Here is a 20,178-nt window from a genome sequence, read left to right on the forward strand (position 1 = left end):
ATTACAGGTGTAAATTTCTATTTTTTTTCCCAGTTAAGGGTTTTTTGTGGGGAATATTTCCTTATCAACTGTAAGGGTCTGAGGACAGAGGATGTCATATGCTCTAAAACCCTCTGAGACAAATTGTGATTAGTGATATCAGGCTTATGAATTAAACTGAACTGAACTAAAACCTCATCAGACTAAACAGCGGACGTTTGGTCCGACAGAAAGAGGTTGTCTCAGTCCAGATCAAACTGAACCACAATTCAGTTAGTGTCTAGTGTGAAAACATTTTTGGATGGTTTGGGCTTTCAGACTAATTACATGAAGTTTTGACAGGCTATCATAATGTTATAAGAGTAGTGTTGCTCCTCAGTGTTTGTGTTTGTGTGAGGTTTAGCAACAGAGAGAGTGAGGGTGGCTGCGCTCAGAGAAGAGAAATTAGGTTTCAATTTGTCCAGAAACAATGAAACAAAACAAAATCTGCACATGAAAAGAAGAGACAACATTATACAAGGTCATTTGGAAAAACCATAGGCTGGATATGAAGATGGACCCCAAAAGTGAAGCTACCACATCTCGATCGCCCCCTGGTAGCTGGCTACAGTATAGATCATAAACCCTGCCCTCTTCATTTTAGCAGGACATGGGCCAAACTGAAAACTCAAAGTACTGTGTGATGTTTGTTAAAGTGTTCATTTTTCTGATGAGTTTGGTTTTAATTAGTTATTTGATGCTAGAAAAAGTAGGATTGATGTCATGATCAACAGCTAAGTGAGCCAATCTGTTTGCTCGCACTTAATTGCACATGATTGATCGGGACGGGTGTATTGGCAGGAACTGCATACTGCGGAGACCGCTACTGGCTCAAAGTGACGGCACCAGCTCAAGACAGCAGCCGAATCTGGGATAATTTGGTTTCATTATTATACAGTGGGAAGAAATAGAGATGTGGCATCCATCTTAATACACAGTCTATGGGGGAACAAAAATACAGAAAACTGTGATTTTTTTGTGTTTTCCAAGAGGATAAGCAAAAGAGGACATGAGGGAACAGGAAATGCCATCTACAAACCATTCAATGTCATGTACAGAGAGACGAACCTCACATAGATGTTATGTTTGAAGATGTATTCTTCAAAAGAAAAAAACGGTAGAGAGCACAAAAAAAGCAGGATTTAAAACCAGCCTGACATATTTATTGGTTCAGGATATACTGTAGCTACTGTACACAATGTAAAGTACATTAATGCTCCTTCTGCTTCCAATGCTGTGTTGGTGATAAAGCAATCATATCACTCACCCATGATAATGTTAATATCAGAGCATCATAAACAACCCATATGTGAAAGGACTATACGACATGCCAGATGTATGAGGGATTAAATTTTCTGCCATGTCTTTAAATCTGCTAAATGTGTGTCACAGATGTAAACACTATAAAAATATATACTGTATATGGGCACTTTGATGTCAGAATTTTGGGGTCAGTTCACTTTTGTAGGACAAAATGTCAGTTGCACTTTAATCCCACGCTTTATCTTCCATCTACACCTCTGGGTCACTCTGTCAGTTTCCCCTCACTAAGTGCAGATTATCAATCACAATTTGACTTACTGAGTTTCCATCCACCTCCTACCTCCTGCCTTCCTTTAATATCCCACTTTCCTCCAATCAGATCCCAGCAGCTGGCGTGCATATGATCATCTCTTTGCCTACACTTTCACAATGACTGTTTATCCTTTGCCATGATAGTGTTGTATAGCTGCAACAAAAGCCATCCATATGGTGTGTATAGTGGGCATCAGAGAAAGCAGGGCTTAAGGCAGAAATGCACTAGAAAAAAGCCATAAAACCCCAAGTGGATGAATATCCCTCTCTGCTCTGCCTCTCTTGGGACAATGCCATCCTCAAAGACTGGTGTTAACCTTCAGTGCACTTATAACTGACTATTGATAGTCACTGAAGTGCCAGTGAACATTACAGCCCATCTGCTACGCAATGCGTGGCACTAGAGTACAGATTACAATGACCATGTTCCAATCCCCTGGAATGGATAATGAATAAAGAATAGAGCCAAAATGGAACAGATAGGAAGGACAAAAGTCACTTTTACAAGGAGGCTGATAGTCTGGATGAGTGAGAGGAGAGAGAGGAGGAGAGAAAGAGCTCAGGGGTGAGCTGACTTGGATACCACACTATCAAAAGCTTGAGGGGAACTTTCTATAAAAGAGGGGAAGAACAGGGGCACGGATCCAGAGGTCAACAAAAGGTTGGATCTTGGAACGTTTTTTTGGCTCTACTGCCCCGGCGAGATAACGTGTTCTGTTGTCACACCAGCAGCAGCTGCAGAGCTGCTCATGAATCTTTAAACCAGAAATGAACCTTGAAAACAATTGACTTTAGGTCAAATATAATGAATTTAAAAACAGTAGGGGAAAAAAAAGGATACAAGCATACAAGCCAAAAAGTGCATATCAAAACAGAAACAAAGAAACTAAAAGAAGAGGAGTATTCATCAGATGTGTGTTTATATATAAATACATGTTCTTACTGCCTACTGTCTTCTTTACCATCATCCTTTAAATGTTTCTTTAAATCTATTTCACAAATTCATTCATATAATACTAGACAGGTGGATCAGCTTTCACTTTCCGTTTTACAAAACAAAATGGCCAGTTAATGGCCAGCTGCACACACACACAGTTACAGGGCTAACTGTTGGCATCACACCGCTAATGTTACACAGAAGTAATTAATGGTTTTAATAAGGCTTAAAGAGACTCAAATCATCAGTCGGAGACCATCAGTTTACTGAGATTGCCTCATGTCGAGCAGTTATTTTTTTCTGTGCAGTGTACTTCTTTGGACATTTTGGTCCCCAGGTTTTGCTCTTATTTTCAACACTACTTTTTGTAGCTGTGGACATGCAGACAGTGGCAAAAAGAGAGACAGAGAGAGACCACGCCCTAAAGTGAAGAAGCCGAGGATTGTGAGCTCACAGCACGTTAATATAATACAGTCTCTGACTTTTGTTGATGTCTAGTGTAGGCAAAAAATGTTGTTGCCCAATTGAGCCCCGTTGTTAGCGCTGTTAGCTTGTTTACTATGTGACGTGAATGCCGCTGTCATATTGAACATCTCATAGAATGTATTTAGACTTTCAAACTTTGTACAGAAAACAAAACAAACCATTGAATATTTGTATTGAACAGCCAAATCTGATTCAACTGACATAATTCTGATACAGCCCTTGATATAACGACATAAGCTGGGGAAGGGCTGTGAGTCATAAGCGGGACGGCAATGAGGTGTGGTGGGGCTGCAAGATATACTTGATTATTTCTCGAACTAACTAATATATTTTGACATTTCATAGAAATAAAAAACACTTTTAGGTTCAGTGTTTTTGAAAGTCTTGTTTGTCAGAAGTCAGAAACTAAATATTTTTAATTTACTTTACAAAGAACAGCAGCAAATCCTCAAATTTGAAAAGCTGTAATGAGATCATTTGGAGGAGAATTTTAGCTCGAAAAATGACAGACAATTAATCGACTGTCAACATAGCGGCAGATTAATTTCCTGTCAATCACATGAGTTGATAATCAACAAATTGCTTCCGCTCTGGTACATGTCATCAAAAAGTTTCATCATCTCTAACTAAGCCTCAAAGAAAAGGAACCATTAAATTAACATCACTGGTCAACACAAAAGTACCTAAGATATTGAGTCTGTTATAAAAGACAGTGTTACACCCCTCAACTCTGATAACAAACTTCTCGGGGCTACAATACACAGCGGAACTGCAGTCTATCGAATAAATCAGAAGCACATTGACTTGTTTTAGAGGCTTGAAAAGTGGCCTAATCACACTTCAGCTCGTTTCAGCTCCGAGTCTGGAAGCAGACTTGATGGGTGGAATTACCCACAAGAAATGTTGCAGAGCTTTACTTCAACACTCACTTGTAAGCTCATTGGCAGCACTGCTGCTTGTTAAGCTTTCTCCAATCAAAATATTCATCTGCAGCCAGCAAGCAAGAGGCAAATGCCGAAGATGCAGCTGTTAAATACTAAAGAGAAACAGTTTGATGCAACAAAACCTAAATCTGTGCAGTCTATAAGCCTATTAGTCATTTGGCTTAAAGGTTTTAATCACTGTCCATGGTCTATAGGGTCCATTAACCCAGAGACTGCATAATGGTTCCTGGCTACTCTTTGGAGGTCAGAGGTCAAAACACTCTTACAATGATGCACAGGGCTTTATTGACTGACTGAGAGGCAGGAAGTGCTTTTATCAGTGCTGTTGACTGTGTACAAGAATGAGTCAGTAACTATGTCACGGTACAAACGTGCTCTTCCCACCAGACTTTAATTCATATGAATATATATTTTGATTATGTTTATTAACAATTGCACTCTTGTGGACATATTTCTTCTTACCGCTGCAGTTTTTTTAAAATAAAAAGCAGAGTGACTAATATTGGGGTTGTCAGAAGCGGTAATTGCAGCAGGAATAAATATCCACCATTTTTCTTTATCTTTCATGTACAGAGTGGCTTCGAGTCTGCCGGGCGAATTAGCATAATGAGAGGAAAAGTAAATGAGCGACGCTTCATGGTTTGACAAAATGGCTGCCATCTGAGGCAAATTGTAGAGGTGTGTAAATGTTTATTGTGCGACGGTGAATTGACAAGCGGGGAGAGGTATTATGTGCCACAGTGTTCACATTTTTAAAAAAACGACAACCTAAAGGCATTTAGTGTGATACTAGCTTTCATTCATAACAAAAAAAATCTATACGTGACAAAGTCCGAGATGGAAAGGACTGAGTGGATGCATGTTAGCGTGAAAATGTGGTCATTATTGGACTGTTAGAAAGCTGTAGGCGGCATATGGACCTTTTAACATTAAATAATAAATAAGGAGCCAATTCTACAATGACAATGCTTAACATTTAAAAAACTAACACCTGCTACCATTTGATCAACTGACAGTATTGTCTATTAAGAACAGCGCTGACACAAATATTGATCCATACTCTGCATCTGGACAGCACTGTGAGCCACTGAATAACAAGAAGGAAGAGAAAATAAGTCATACTTTGGAAAGACAAATACTATATTTCAGACAGTCGGTCAATCAATAGAAAATTTGCAGGAACTGACATTATGAATCTAACTCCCCAACTGACCTCGTTCAATAATTTAATTATTTCACGCAAGGAGACTCAGACTTTTAATGCCCCTGAAAGCACAACAATCCACATCTCATCCAAAGTATAAACAACGAATCACTGTCAGTCAGCATTGCGTGGATTCGCGTCAACCTTCTGAAACATCTGATTCAAGGACTTTTCAAGGACTTTTAAGGCCCAGTTCCCTCAAATTCAGTTTAACAAATTAAGGTTGATTACTGTTTTAACCTGAAATATTTTTTATAATGAGAAGCAGCGGGCTTTGAAGAAGCTCACAGACAAAAATTAAAAAGAGAGAAAGAGGTACGATCCAAAGTCCAAGGCCGGGTAGGTTTGACAAAGACTAAAATGACAATGTCAGTTCTGTTTAGCAAAATACTAATTCAAGAAGCTTAGAAGATGGATTACAGTACGTAATGAAAGCATATATCCACAATGCAAACAAAATTAAGTGCAGTAAAATTGCCAAAAAAAACTTCTGATTCTTGCACAAAATATGTAAATTCAAGCACTTTTTTACCCTCTATATCTATTTCCAAAAACTATATAGAGAATAACTTTGAAAGAGAAAGATACTCGCTGCCTAAATGTGAAAACAATCAATCCAATCAGAGAAGCAAAAACCCAAGAGGCCGACTCATCAGCCTTGAATTTACTTCTTCCAAAGCTAAATTAAATTCATGAAATCACTTTACCCAACGCTGCCCTCCCATCATCAACTGTATATCCCATCTCTTCACTTACCATCTTCTGCAGGCTCTTCTCCTTGCGGACATCCACCATGACCAAGCCCTCCTTAACCAGGCCGAGACCCACGTCGTCCTTGGTGTCCCCGAACTGTATTGTGGCGTGTGGGCAGGTGGCAACCGTGTACTCCACATTCAACAGGCACTGGCTGTTCTGGATGTCCCGCACAATGCAGTCCACCACGTCCGCACGGGCGTCCTCCTAAAGAAGCAGAGGAAGGATGGAGGGATTGAAGTAGGAAAAAGGACGATTGAGGAGATCATGGAGAAGAAGGTGAAGGGAGAAGGGAAGAAGAAAGTGAGACAAAAAGGGGAAAAGGATAATTAGTATGTTTGAGGGTAAAAACTCACCAGGGGAAGAACATTTTTTATTATCTGTTTTGAAATGTGGATTTTTCAGTCAATTTCAGCATGAGGTTATAGAGAGAAACACCCTCGAATTACTGCTGCAAAAGTAATGTGAGGGGGACAACAGTTCAAGGCACTTAAAAAAACAGCCAACTGAGTGCAGAGCTGGGTCCAAAACTGTATCAATGTACCTTGTAGCTCGTGAAAATGAATGTGAGTATTCAAAGGCAGCTTAGATATAGCACTTTATTTTGTTTTTGTGGTTATTTATTACACCTTTACACCCGGCGGAAAAAAATAAATCTTTATTATAAAAAAAGAACTTAACTGTTTTAATGTCAATCAGTCCTTCAGTACACTACCTTTGTATGAGCACAGATTCAATCACACACACACACACACACACACACACACACACACACACACACACACACAGACTTTACTATATATAATGTCATGATTTCCTCTCTAATTTCTAACTTATATTGCTGTGAAAACTAAAACAAATTTCTCCCTCAAAAAGCTGTATTAATTGAAGTTTCTCACCAAAAACTTCTTTTTACAAGATTATATGAAACACATTGTGAGAATGTTATAATTTTATCCATCCAATTGTCATTTTTTACTGAAAAGAGCTTTAACATCCCCATCATCCCCACTTTTCAAAAACAGATCTCACAAATGAGCCATTTTGTATTCAAAACGGCAATTTTCGAGAAAATGTTACAAGTTTTGCACCTCTGATGTTAACACTTGTGGCTCCTAATCACACAAAAGAATTACACTATGTAGACACTGGTTGGCCATCTTTGATCTTTTAGAGAGTTAGTTATTATTATTTGTTCATTTAGAAAGTACTTACTAGGTGAAAACTACCTTCATACATTTGCAATCTGATTGCACAGAGATCTGACTGTAGCTCTGCAAACTTAAGATTTAGTTTCGTTATCTGCACCGACTAAGCTGGGAAAGAAAGCTTTTATGTGCTCTGCTCTCCTCACTTTGAATAGCCTCCAAAAGGATTTGAAACTGAGAGAAGTGGTGTCTCCGCCTGATTTTTAAGTTCTCAAAAGTATAAAGGTGAATAAATCCATTGGTACTTGTTATTGTACGCAGGTATTTTAATATTTCCACGTTTAGTCTATCTCTTTTATGTTTTATTGTGGCTGTTGTCTGTAACTTTTCTTATGCTGCTGTCTTGGCCAGGTCTCCCTTAAAAAAGACATTGTTGATCTCAGCGGGACTTACCTAGTTAAATATGACTTTAATAAAATGAAATAAAATTTGATTTGATTTTTAAAAAATGCTGATAAAAACAGCCTAAATGTGCATGAACCTAACTGGGAGATGTGGTCAGTAACAACACGTACACATCATTCTCCAATCGATTACAATTACTCGATCACTCACACAGTCATCGTGTAGCACGGCAATTATCTACTCAACCAGTTCAAAGGATTTTAGTTTGACTGAACTAAATAACAGTCTCCCACCCATCTCCTCCTCCTGTCTTTTTTTCTTCTCTTTTCTTCAGTAAGTTACCTCGCTCTCTCTTATCCCTAACCTTCTCAGATGTGAAAGGCCAGCATTTGATTGAACACATGCTAGAGAAGGAGGTGGAACAGCTGCAATGCAACGCTGACCTCACGTCCTCCAGCAGTCTGAGCAAAAGCGAGAAAAAAAGGGGAGGTGCATCTTCAGAGGCAGGAAGACACTTAAAAACAAAACAAACAAAAAAAAAAATAAATCAGTCCCTGGCCATCATCCATTCCTCCCCTACACCATCCATCTCTTCTCTTCCCTTCTTTCTCGCCCTGGTCTTGTCTCCATGGCAACCCCCTTCGAGCTAGCCGCCCTTGGGTATGTGCGTGTTTGGTGTGTATGTGTGTGCAAGCGTGTGTGGGCAGGGGAAGCTTGTTCAAGGCACAAAACTAAGGGCCTTTTTTGTCCCCGCACTCCCCCTGGTCAACTTGTCACAGGCGCTGCAGGGGAGCTCGGGGCGAGAGAGAGTTAGTGTGTGACGGACAGCGAGGGATACAGCAGACGCAGGAGGAGAGCTAAAGAAATGCAGGGAGAGCGTATTACAGAACAAGAATACTTTGATGCTCGTGAGGGGGCAGTACAATATTAATGAGATCCTTCTAGTGACCCTCGCTTGTCCACCATATGTGCAGAACTGACCTGGTTAAAGCGCTTCGTTCTGTTAAAAACAGCCTAAAATATTTGCCTTATACTCACTGTAAATCAATATCATTAGATCTGCACTTGGGCTTTGTTGGAGTTTTTCAAGCGGTGCCAATACAAAAGCTCAGTGTCAGCGCTGCTACAAAACATTACTATTTTTATGCTTTCTTTGTAGAATATAAAAATGTTTTTTCTACTAAAGAAAAATCTATTTAACAAGATGAGTCAACAAATACAGTGTAAATGCTGTCTTAACACAAAACAGCCACTACAACTGACTTCAATCAAAAACTATGTGCTCAATGAATCAAAACACATTTAAACCTTTGAAACCTGGGCAAATTGGCCTGATTTCCTTCAAGTATGGGAAGAAGGCAATGAGTAACTTGAAAAGAAATGAGTAAGAAATTAGCAAGAAATTAGTAAAAAACTACAAAGAAATTACCTGAAATTAGCTAAATAAATCTTGTCTTGATAAGATAAAGATAATTATAAACATGGCATATAGTAGACAATAATGGTATATATAAGATAAATACAAATATAGTTCTGTGGACATTTTTTCCTTGTTATTACAAAAACTAATTTTCAAAATCTACAAATCTTTTCCCCCATGTTTTTGAAAGAAATTTTCTCAGTGTTAAAAGGTTTAAATACTTGTGAAAGGCGTATGAATGCAGCATAAAAAAAAGTGTTGCCGATCCAGGTTTAAAATGGTTAATTAATGGTTAATGGTTAATTAATCTGACACAGCTATTTTGCAGATAATTTACCTTTTTATGTGAGTAGGATAATTAGTTTTAAGATACATGTGTATTTATGTTTCCATAGTCACATTAGTTTGAAAGATAAAGCAGTTTTATAATTGTACCAGTTCTCCCATTTTTTCAGCAAACATAGTACGGGCTCCATCCCGGTTCCTGAACCTCATACAAAATAAATTGCTCTGGAGCCCAAAGAGTCCGTTCTTAGCTAGAACCAAAAAATAGCAGTTTTTGTATGTTAACAAAAGAGACAAAAATATTTGTACATCTACTACATGATTTAGTTCAATCTAAAAGGTAATGGGTTCATCTTTGGCCCATTTGGCATCCTTTAACTGAGTTCCATTAAAAAAGGGCCAGTTGTTTTACCATCGTCCTGCTGACAAACAAAAACAAAAACATAACCTTCATGGTGCAGGTAATAAGTTCAAGTTTTAAATCAAAAAATAAACTAACTATAACAAAGACTAGATAGATTTGTAGTGTCAAAAGCTATTTTTCAGCTTTTTTTTAATGACCTTTCATTTGCAATTTTAGCCAAAAATCAACAAGTAGCCTGTTCCTCCGAGTGGATTTTTTGCATGACTGTTAATGAGAGGAGGTGGACGGTGGTGCATTTTAAGTCATGCAAATAAACAGAATTCATTTTGACAGATGCATAACCTCAAGTAACATTTTCTTCTTGTCCGTGGCACCTTTCAGAATTTATTTTGTTGTTTGTCTTTTTTTCAAGTGCACTCTTGGCATGGACTACTTTTTTTTAATTAGCTGACAGCATAATAAAAATGTGGCAGTGTGTCCTGAGTGTCGGCAAGCTCTCAACATTTGTAATAAAATTGGAATTAATAGTGTAAAAATGTGGGAGCACTTGCTGCTCTGATAGAGTCACCTGCTGCAGTCAGATGTCACGGAGATAACATGTACATTGTGTCTTGTTCTTTGTCAAGTTACAAACACACCTGAGGTATCAGACTGTTTTTTACTCTACAAAACAGCAAAAGAGTGACAGTGCACCCTCTATTCTGCTGTTTTTTGGCGATATTGTCACGTAATAATGGGACATTTTATGAAACTGCACTGGAAAGCAGCATCTCGACCCACTGGCAGGATTTTGGTGTTGAGAAAATAAAGAATTTGAGACTGAAGCTTCATAACTCGTGAAGACAGACATTGTGTGCAGGGCATCAGGTGGCGGGCTGTGACACAAAGGCAACAACCTTTCTTATGTGCAGCAGCAAAGGTTGCAGCACAAGTGGGGCACCGTGCTGTCAGTGTGAGCGACACAGTAAAAAGCTTCAGATAAAGCTGACGGCAAACACATGAAAGGAAAACCAAGAGAAAACAGAAAGAACGGGAAAAAAGGTTAGACAGATGCAGAGTGACAGAGGAAGAGTGAGAGGGAGAGGTGTAAGGGTGCGTGTCAGCCTCCAACATGTGGTAAAGCGCTCTCTCTCTCTCTCTCTGTGTGTGTGTGTGTGTGTGTGTGTCTGGGGGCTGTAAAGTGTAGGTGATGCCTTTGTCCCCTGGGCTGGACCAACAGATGGGCCACTTCATCCTTCAGGAGACACTGAGTCATGAGACAGGTGACAGCATGCATGCAGGCACCACCAGCTCTCTTACACACACATACACACACTCACAAACACAGCTTGCACTGTGCGACTGTGTGAATCTTTGATACACATGTCAAACAAGAGGCCAAAGGATCCATAATGTCTTGAAAAAATATTGAAGTATTTAAGTGGAATTCTACAAAAATGAGAGCAGTCGTAAAATGTGATTTTCAAATGCAGTAATACATATATTAAAAGGGACATTTCATACCCATATAAAACACATTTTTCCTCTCACCTGTAGTGCTATTTATCAATCTAGATTATTTTGGTGTGATTCATCGAATGTTGGCGATCTTGGCTGTAGAGAATGATGTCTGCCTTCTCTCCAATATCGTGGAACTACATGGCACTTGAATTGTAGTGCTCAAAGTACCAAAAAAATTGAACTTCAGGCTCCGAAAAACCAACAAAGCAATGGCAGAGATGTTAGTCTATGAGTTTCACGTAGGACCTATTTTTATTTTCTACTGAACTACACCCACCAATGTGGATTATATTAGGCAGTTCCATTATATTGGAGAGAAATCATATATCTCCAACATTTGGCAACTTAAACCAAAATAATCCAGACTGATATAAAGCACTACATGTAAGAAGGAAAATGTATGTATTATTGAAGTTAGGGTGAACTGCCCCTTTAACAGATGAAAAAAATGTAGATATACTGTATGTCCTTGCTGCTTCTTTCATGAAGGTAGGATTTATAGCAAGACTGTTGTAAAAGGATGCATTAACTCCAGCTAGATGTACATAATAAATTGCCAAATGAGTGTAGATTTAAAAAAAAACCCAAAAAAAACTACTAAATAACAGCAAAAAATGTGTCCATTGTGAGTCATTAATTCTAGGAACATATGACATTACAAATGCTCTTATCTAGGCTATGTGGAACAAATACCCTTAACACACACACACACACACACACACACACACACACACACACACACAAACACACACAAACACACACAAACACACACACACACACTCACACTCACAAAACCAATTAAAGACAAGGCTTAGTTGTGTGCCAATCAGGCATACACCAAAAAACACGTCCGTATCTGCACAAACTATTCAGGATGCTGCCGGCTCAGGAGGCTACCAATGAGTTGACCCCCTGACACACACAAAACACTGTTTCTAACACACGCACTTGCAAGCACAAACCCACACACACACATAAGTGGTCACTGGAGGTTGAGTAAACACAGTCGGATGTAAACAAGAAGATTAGGGCTGCAGAAAAAAAAAAAAAAACAGTGACTGCTGTTCCACTATCAGGTGGACATTTATATGCACACACACGCATTAAGCACCTGGATGGTTTGTATAGCTACAGTATGGATTTGTGGGAGTCTGGAGTATATGTTCATAAATTGTTCATAAAAAATTGTCTCTCTGCTACTATGTCAATTATTTTTTGCAGCCAAGTTAATCAATGACCTGGTGTTTTGTCATTGTCTCCTTGTTCTACATGCATTATGTATGAGCATAATTTTCATCAACACTTGCTCGGAATGAAACCTCAACCCCGTCTGTCAGTTACAGACTTATCACCTCGTGCGATAAGTGGAACTCAAACAGATTTTTATGTCTTGCCAGAAAAGTCAACTTTCAAAAGCTGGCAGAAAATGAGACCGAGGAAGTTGCTATCTCAAAGTTATTTTCTGAAGCTTTCGGCTTGCAACACATATCTCTGCTAGGCACACGTGCTCGTCCGCGCACTTACGTCCTGTGGGACCTGGATGAAGGCGAAGGCATACTCGGTGGCCTGTGCTGGCAGGGTCCGGATGCCGAAGGCAGGGGGCATGGCAGCAAGACGAGTGGACGACACAACTTCTCTCTGAGGGAGGATGAACGGAGGACAGGAGTCAGACTCGATATAGAACATTTTTCAAGACAGATTTCATGGTGTTTATCTCAGCAATCATTCGTAGACACACAGCGGTGTTACTTTTTTCTATATTATCAAGGAAAAATACTGGACCTGTGATGGTAGCCTGAGTTCAGGGTCGAAAATATTTACTCTTGGGGAATTATTTAGTTTATGAGTTTGAGGTTTTACATCCATAAAGTAAAGCTAGACAACAATTGGAGTACATATTTGTAATGATGAGTCTGAGAAAAAGATGACAGAGACATTCATGTCCTGCTACAAGTACACTAAAAGAAAGCCAGCAGAGATTAGAGAGAAGTGTCTGGCTTGTTCGGTTGTAATACGGAGACATAAAACAAAAAAAGCTAAAAGTTCACATTCTGTTTTTCAGAGAGCATCTCTCAAATCAAATGCCTCAGCAAGCGACATTCTCAAACAAAACACAGCAAGTACTGGGGCTGTAAATCCTCCCCGCACTCTGTGATGTACGCCGCTTTTTTCCTTGATTCTGAATCAATTCTGAAATCTGCACTTTAACGATGATCGTCTAAAACTGCGAAAGATGGACAGATGCCATTTTGTAGCTTAAGGGCTGCATGCTTGTATATGTCACCTTACCAATCACTTTGCAGCTGTTTCTACAGCAGTGCTGAGGCCCCTTTCGCTAAGCTCCATCTGCTCTCTAGCTCGGCTACGAGCGAAGAGTAAAGACGACAATAGACGTCAAGTTGGTAGGCAGACTTGTCAGATCAGAAACAAACTAAAATCAGCTTGTCGGCGTGCATTTGAATACAATGATCCTTGAAATGCATTTTAGGAAAATAAACAAACAGAACTACATTTTCTAAAAAGTGCTTAAGAGAGACAATAACTTTGGCTTAATTACAGACATCACATTTGATGAATTCATGATATTTGTATGTTTACCTGCATTTACAACCCTATAAAAGCACATCTGCTGTCTGTTTTTAAGACTTGTGGATCTACAGAACAGTCAAGAAGTCCACATCTGTTCTTGTCCCCCATGGGGCCTTATTTTAAAAACAAATGTACAGCAGTCAACAGCAAGAGGCAATTTTTGTTTAGTTTTAGTTAACTACAATAACCTTCGTGGGAAGCGAAAACAAGCAACAAGCTGGTGTCATTACATCCTGGTACAAAACACACACACAGGCATCACAGCTTCAGCAGGAAAAAGTTCTGGCAACATCTACTCAACTTTTTGGTGTGTAGACTTTCTAATTATGTATTTTCTCAATCTCATATTTCAACAGTTTTATGACAAACTGAGTTTCTTGACGCAAAATTACCTTTTAAATTTAAAAACATCATATGTGTTTTTCATGGCACAACAACAGATTCAATAAATGATTCGTCTTTTGCTGTTAAAAAACGCACATATTTTTCCTGAAATAAGATCCCATGGTGGGCTACTGGAAGGGACAGGACTTCGCCTCTTTATTCGAGCAAAGTCAGGAATATAGTTTGGCTCGTTTCCCAAATTTAAACAAAATTCACATTGCTATATTTGAAAAGTAAGTACTACTTTTCACTGATATGAGGCATTAAGTAGCCATAAAGTTGATACATCCTGACAGGTGTCAGCCAATGTGAGCAATGACCAATCACTGATCAGCACAGGCTACCTAAAGGGAGAACGCGCTGCTGGAAAGTCAGACACATACAGACGTTAGAAGTGGGGAGTAAATTTAATGACCCTCATATCTAAGGTTAATGTGTTCATTGGACTGTAGAGTCTAGACAGAAAATACCTTGAACGTTTATTATGGATTAGGACGTTAAGATTTATCAACGCCATATTAGATTTTGACAGCATCGTAAATGTGGGCCTTAAAAACGAAAGACAAAAGTGCTCTGCTGTGTTTGTTAATGATCACATAATAATTCAGGGACTGACCTATACCTGAGACAGGTGGCAATATTACCAACTAACAGCTCATGACACAGAGGCATGAAATCAAGGCCGGAATGACTCAATCTTCAGTGACGCAAAACTACACAGAATAAGGTAGAAAGATATCAGCTCCGTTTTTTGTTTTTTTTGGTGCGCCAGGTCGGCCTCGGAGAATCACACTTTCAGCAACATGCCAGGACGCATCGCGTCTGCCAGCCAAACCTCGAGCTGTCCCCCTCTCTCTGAGGTCAGTCACACACTGTGCCGCTCCGCTGCATCATGGGAAATGTCCCGCAGGCCGGGGGTTGGCTGCATGAGCCACTTGGTGATGCAAGCATGTGTACGCACGTGGGTAGAAAACACACACACACAGTAACGCACTCACAAGGATGCAGTGCCTTCGTCATCGCAGAATGCAAAAAAAAAAAAAAGAGATCAGCGAGAGGGGGAGTTCTGCTTTTGTCATTGTTGTGAAAGGGAATAAAAACGATACACTCAGTTGCACTCTTTGCTTCAGTCATAAACAATAAAGGGAAAACAAACAACCCCGCATCATATTTGTCCTAAAAACTCCGGCTGAAAGGATACATAAAGGCTGCTGGGTTTCTTTGAATGCGGAGATGAGGAAACAACTGGTGTCTGACTTGATGCAAGAAATAGAAAAGAAATCCCTCCTCAGATACTAGATTCCCTCTGGCTGCGGGTTTGGCCGTAACTTAACTTTTGATGCGTTCGGAGCCCTAAACAATAGCGCTATGTTTAAATGATGACAATACGTTAAAGTCGTGGTCACAGTCACTCACATTGCCGTAGTCGATGTAGAAGACATGGACCTTTGCCGGTGACTCAACTTTCTCCACTCTGGCTCTGTACCTGCAGCAGGAAGAATAATTGAGAAAAAGAAAGACAGACAGAGAGAAGAGAGAGAGAGAGATGAAGACAGAGGGCACAAGAGGAAAAGGAGATGAGTAAATGATTCCGTGCTTATTTCCCAGGGGAAAAGGTGTTGGAGGATGTGTCTGTTGCGATCGGGGGAGAGGAGCAGGAGAGGATGAGTAGGCCGGGGGAGTGAGAGGGGACAGAGGGGATCTATCAGGACATGGCGGGGCTGTGGAAATTGCAGAGAGGCCTCTTCACAATAAACAACTGAAATTTGGACCCATTTTCGCCTTGTAGCAAATAGCTTTAGTGCATTAGTGCTAATCACAAAACCCAGCACCTTTACTTTGTAGGTATGGGGAGAAAAAAAATAAGAATCCCGATTTTTTGGTCATTTGTTAACTTTCTTCTAAGACATGTACTATCACTGTTTTGCTGTGGTTTGATTGTTTAGCAGCCGACAGAGATTGAATGTTTATTATATAAAGCACCTTTCAAAGTAAAGTCTAAAAGTGTTTAACTGTAACAGAATTGTTGAAAATGAGAAAACAGTCATTAGTTAATTTACCACTTTTCTATGTAGTATAAGACGCTGCTGAAATAACAAAGAGACTGATAGACATGCGATGTGCAGTATGTTTGGAAATATGTGTCAGGATGTACAGTTTATGATTTTACTTTTTCCAATGGTCTAGTGTTTCAAAATTAAACAAAAATCGCAATATTTTCCAACACTGAATAACATATATTAAAACACCATCCATGTATTGTGATGGTATTAAATTGGGAGCTATGTTTATCCTCCTAGCCCGTATTACTCTGATTTTTCTAGCCAATTTGGCAAGCTTAATCGAATGGAAATGAACTTGATATTAGGAGGACTTACAGATCAGCGACAAATTAGAAGATAAAACAACGTCCCTGAGTAAGAGCCAAATCCTAATCATGAATTCATATAGGAGCTACAGAAGAGCATTTTTTATTTATTTTTTCAGACTCAGTTCAGGAAGTTTCTCTTCATCTGACTATCACTTGTCTGACTCTCAACTCCGATGAGAGCGGTGAAAGCCAAAACTGGCTAAGAACCAAGGACAGCAGGAGAAAGCCAAATAATTACGGCCACACGGGCAAAGAAAGAGACAAGAGAACAAAGTTTAAACCAAATACGTGATTAACAGGAAGACATAAAGAAAAGCAGCGAGCATGGAGAGCAAGAGAGAAAGAGTGAGAGACAAAGTGTGCGTGACTGATGAACAGAGGTTTTTCCCTTTCTATTTACTCTGACTCTGTGGTGTTCTAAGAGGACTTGAAAGGCGACGAGTTTCTAATTAGCCCCCTAATGAAACAAGCCGACATTCCACATGCATCACAGAATACAAAGATATGGACACAGAACAATGTGAACATGAACATAATTAGCTTGCTGAATAATATATGACTGGTAAAAAAAAAAAAGAAAGAAAAAGAAAAGACAAGAATCTCAGACGTTTGGAGCAGGATTTGTTGTTGAAAGTAACAAGAAGACTATTATACAGAAAAAGGCTGAAGAAAGTGACAGTTTCCAACAGATGGCCTGTTTGAAATACTCATTGACTTGCATTGGTGGTGGGGACAATGGAATAACTTTAGTTTTTCCCAAGAAAAGGAGGAAGATGGAGAGAAGAATGGGGGAAAGAAAGGCCAGCACCTGTGTCGGGGAACATTTGGTTTTTTAATCAGTTTTGTGATCTTTTTTCCTCGTCACCTTCTTGACATAGACGCTCTCTCTCCCTCCCTCGATCACTGTGACTTTTATCTGTCCCCATGACCATCTGTAAACTTCCAACATCCGGTGAGGAGACGAGATAGAGGTGTGTGTGTGTGTGTGTGTGTGTGTGTGTGTGTGTGTGTGTGTGTGTGCGTGTGTTTGTGTGTGTGTTACTGTCAAGCAACCGCTGATTCTGAAAGGCCAAAGCGGAGGCAGTGAGCTAATTACACCCTGTGGGTGTCTGCAGTTAACGCATCACAGACTTATATAGAGACAAGGTAAGAACGAATGGTCAGGTATTCTTGAGACGAGAAAGAAACACACAAACATGTACAGTACTGTGCAAAAGTATTAAGCCACCATAGATTTGTTGTTTTAGCAAAGTTGCAATGAGGATATATTTATATATATGTGTGTGTGTGTGTGTGTGTGTGTGTTTGTGTGTGTGTGTGTGTCTCTAAGATACAAAGAACACAGAGAACATGTACAATGCATTAAAACACCAAAAAAGTAAACAAATTTAGAGAAAAAATGGCTTCTTAAGACTAGAGTCAATATTTAGAATTAAACATGGAATGGTATAACCATAACACATAGTAGCTCAAACAATAAATATCGAGCTTTAGGCATTTTGTATGCAACCTGGTGTAAATACAGATTAGTATCGTAAATCTCAGATCATCTGTTCAAGTCAGTTCAAGACATGCTAAGTGGAAATGGAGGTCACACTAAAAACTTTGGCCTGTTTAAGTTGTTCTATTCAGAAAAATGTGCGATTTCTAATCCTTTAGACATATTTCCTGTATGTTCTGGTTGTATTTTAGTAAAGAGACTACTGAGATATAAATGTATGATCATTATAAACTCGGCAGAACAACAAAGTTGAAGGTGTTCCAAGACTTTTGCACAGTGCTGTATCTCTCAAGGAAATGTTGCTCATAAAATTGTAACGAAGCTCAGCTGAGGTGGATTTTGTTTCAGGTAATCCTAAATCACCTGCTTGCAAAGAGACATCAACTAGTTGTCACAAGAGGAGCAGCTTGATATGGGTTAAGCGTATGATTCAGTTTACAGTTTAGAATCCTGCCAATGGGTTCAAGGGATAATTTGGAGTATTTGACATGAGGTTGTATGATTTTATTTATCCAAAGTCAGTGTTTTATCAACCGTAGATGGCGGTCTGCAGGCTCCTGTTCGGAGAAGCAGGCAGGAGTGCCATCATGGAAGCTACGCAATGTACTGTTGTGGACGGGCAGCAACAAAAGGTGTTTTAGTTGCCAAAGAGTCCCATCTGAAAAGATCTATATCAGTTTAAGCGTATTCTATATTTGAAATACTTTTAATGTATTACCTTGCTGTTAGACAGTAAAACTTAACTTTGATTTCATCAAAGCAAGACTCCATCGACAAAAACTGTAATTTTACCTCAGAAAACCTGGGAGCCACTGGTCTACCTCGGCTTCTATTGGCTAGTTAGTTTGTGTTTTGGTGTGACTTTGGTGTTTCAAGGGTTAGTTTGGATTCACCAATCACACAATAACACAAACTGACTAACCGATAAGTATCTCATACTTGTACAAACCCATCTGAAATAACCCAAACTACTCCTTTAAGATCATTGTAAGGCTTTTGAATATGATCACAAGTATCATGATGTTTGCTTACCATTCGCCATCAGCGAACTTGGCTATGCAGTAATCCCCTCGGCGTGCAGAGTAGGAACCTTCGACTGGTGGCTGGGAGGCGATCTCTGCCCTCATGGTCTCCATCAGACTCTCCAACTGGCCTCCTGACAAGGACACAAACATGAGTGGGATGGAGATAAACTTCAGTTAACAGTTCTAGTGCCATTAAAGTTTGGTCCATTTCTTCAAGTTGCATTTCATTACATCACTATGGTCCGTTTTCATTTTACTTCGCAGCTGATGTGTTTGCTGTTAAATTTAAAATATGAGTTCCTACTCCCCCATAGAGAAAAGTTGAAAATTTTAAGCTGTGATTGTGTTAAATGGGTGTCAAATGTAATTCTTTTAGCCACAGAGGTGCAAGTATGTTGGTTTAGATGTTGGCTTGACTGGCTGTGATTGAAAGAGAGCGGCTCTTAAGGCAACGGCAGAAAATGAACCGAATTGCATTGTACCCCTGCAGAGCTCTTAAATAAATGCAGCAGTATAAATTAAATAAAGTCTGATGCAATTTTGGAAAGTATGACTGTGTTCTTATGCAAAGACAGAGGATTTTTCTGAAGGTCGTTCATGCTGTTTGTCACTGAATGGTTGTGCTTCTCCCAATTACTGTTGTGTCTTTTTTAAATGAAAAAGTGAGGTTAAATACTTTCTTGCAGAGGTGGAACCAAGTCATTGTTTTGCAAGTCACAAGTAAGTCTGGAATCTTTGCCCCAAAGTCCCAAGTCAAGAAAGTTCTGAGACAAATCCCAAATCAGGTCCGAAGTCCTAAATTTTGAGACAAAAGCAGAAGAGGGACCAAGTCATTGATTTGCAAGTCCCAAGTTTCAAGTCAAGACAGACACGTCTCAAGTCCTAAACACTTGGATTTTCAAGTCCTAATCAAGTCATAATGTGTTCTTCCCCAAATGTAATATCATTTAAACAACAGAGTCACAATAATGCCTTAAAAATGTATTTATTTGTTAAGACACCTCAATTTAAACAAATGGGACTGAACTTAGTCATAAAATAGTTATTTAGCACTTGACCAGTGCCACAGTAGCATGATTTTTATATGTTTCTGTACTATCTCGTATGTAACTCATCTCATATTTTAAAATGTCTCTAGCTTTCTTCACTAAAGAGGACTGGGGGGAAGGTATCACATATTTTAAAGTCTAAAGTCTCAGGTCCAAGTAATGTCATTGGTGTTAAAGTCCAAGTCGAGTTCTAACTTTTGAAAAAACATTTCAAGTTGAG

General features: G+C 39.3%; 1 protein-coding gene across 1 annotated transcript in view; it reads right to left on the reverse strand.

Annotated features, from left to right (window-relative positions):
- Nucleotides 1–20,178, reverse strand: part of snd1 (staphylococcal nuclease and tudor domain containing 1) — a 245,358-nt gene that overhangs the window by 17,180 nt on the left and 208,000 nt on the right. Inside the window, exons 19-22 of the mRNA XM_042511217.1 lie at nucleotides 18,917–19,040; nucleotides 15,429–15,498; nucleotides 12,564–12,677; nucleotides 5,921–6,124 (exon numbers count right to left, since the gene is read on the reverse strand). Of these exons, the coding sequence (XP_042367151.1) occupies nucleotides 5,921–6,124; nucleotides 12,564–12,677; nucleotides 15,429–15,498; nucleotides 18,917–19,040 (512 nt within the window). The remainder of the gene's footprint in view (nucleotides 1–5,920; nucleotides 6,125–12,563; nucleotides 12,678–15,428; nucleotides 15,499–18,916; nucleotides 19,041–20,178) is intronic.

The sequence above is a fragment of the Plectropomus leopardus genome, chromosome 22 (assembly GCF_008729295.1).
Source record: "Plectropomus leopardus isolate mb chromosome 22, YSFRI_Pleo_2.0, whole genome shotgun sequence".
Classification (NCBI taxonomy): Eukaryota; Metazoa; Chordata; class Actinopteri; order Perciformes; family Serranidae; genus Plectropomus; species Plectropomus leopardus.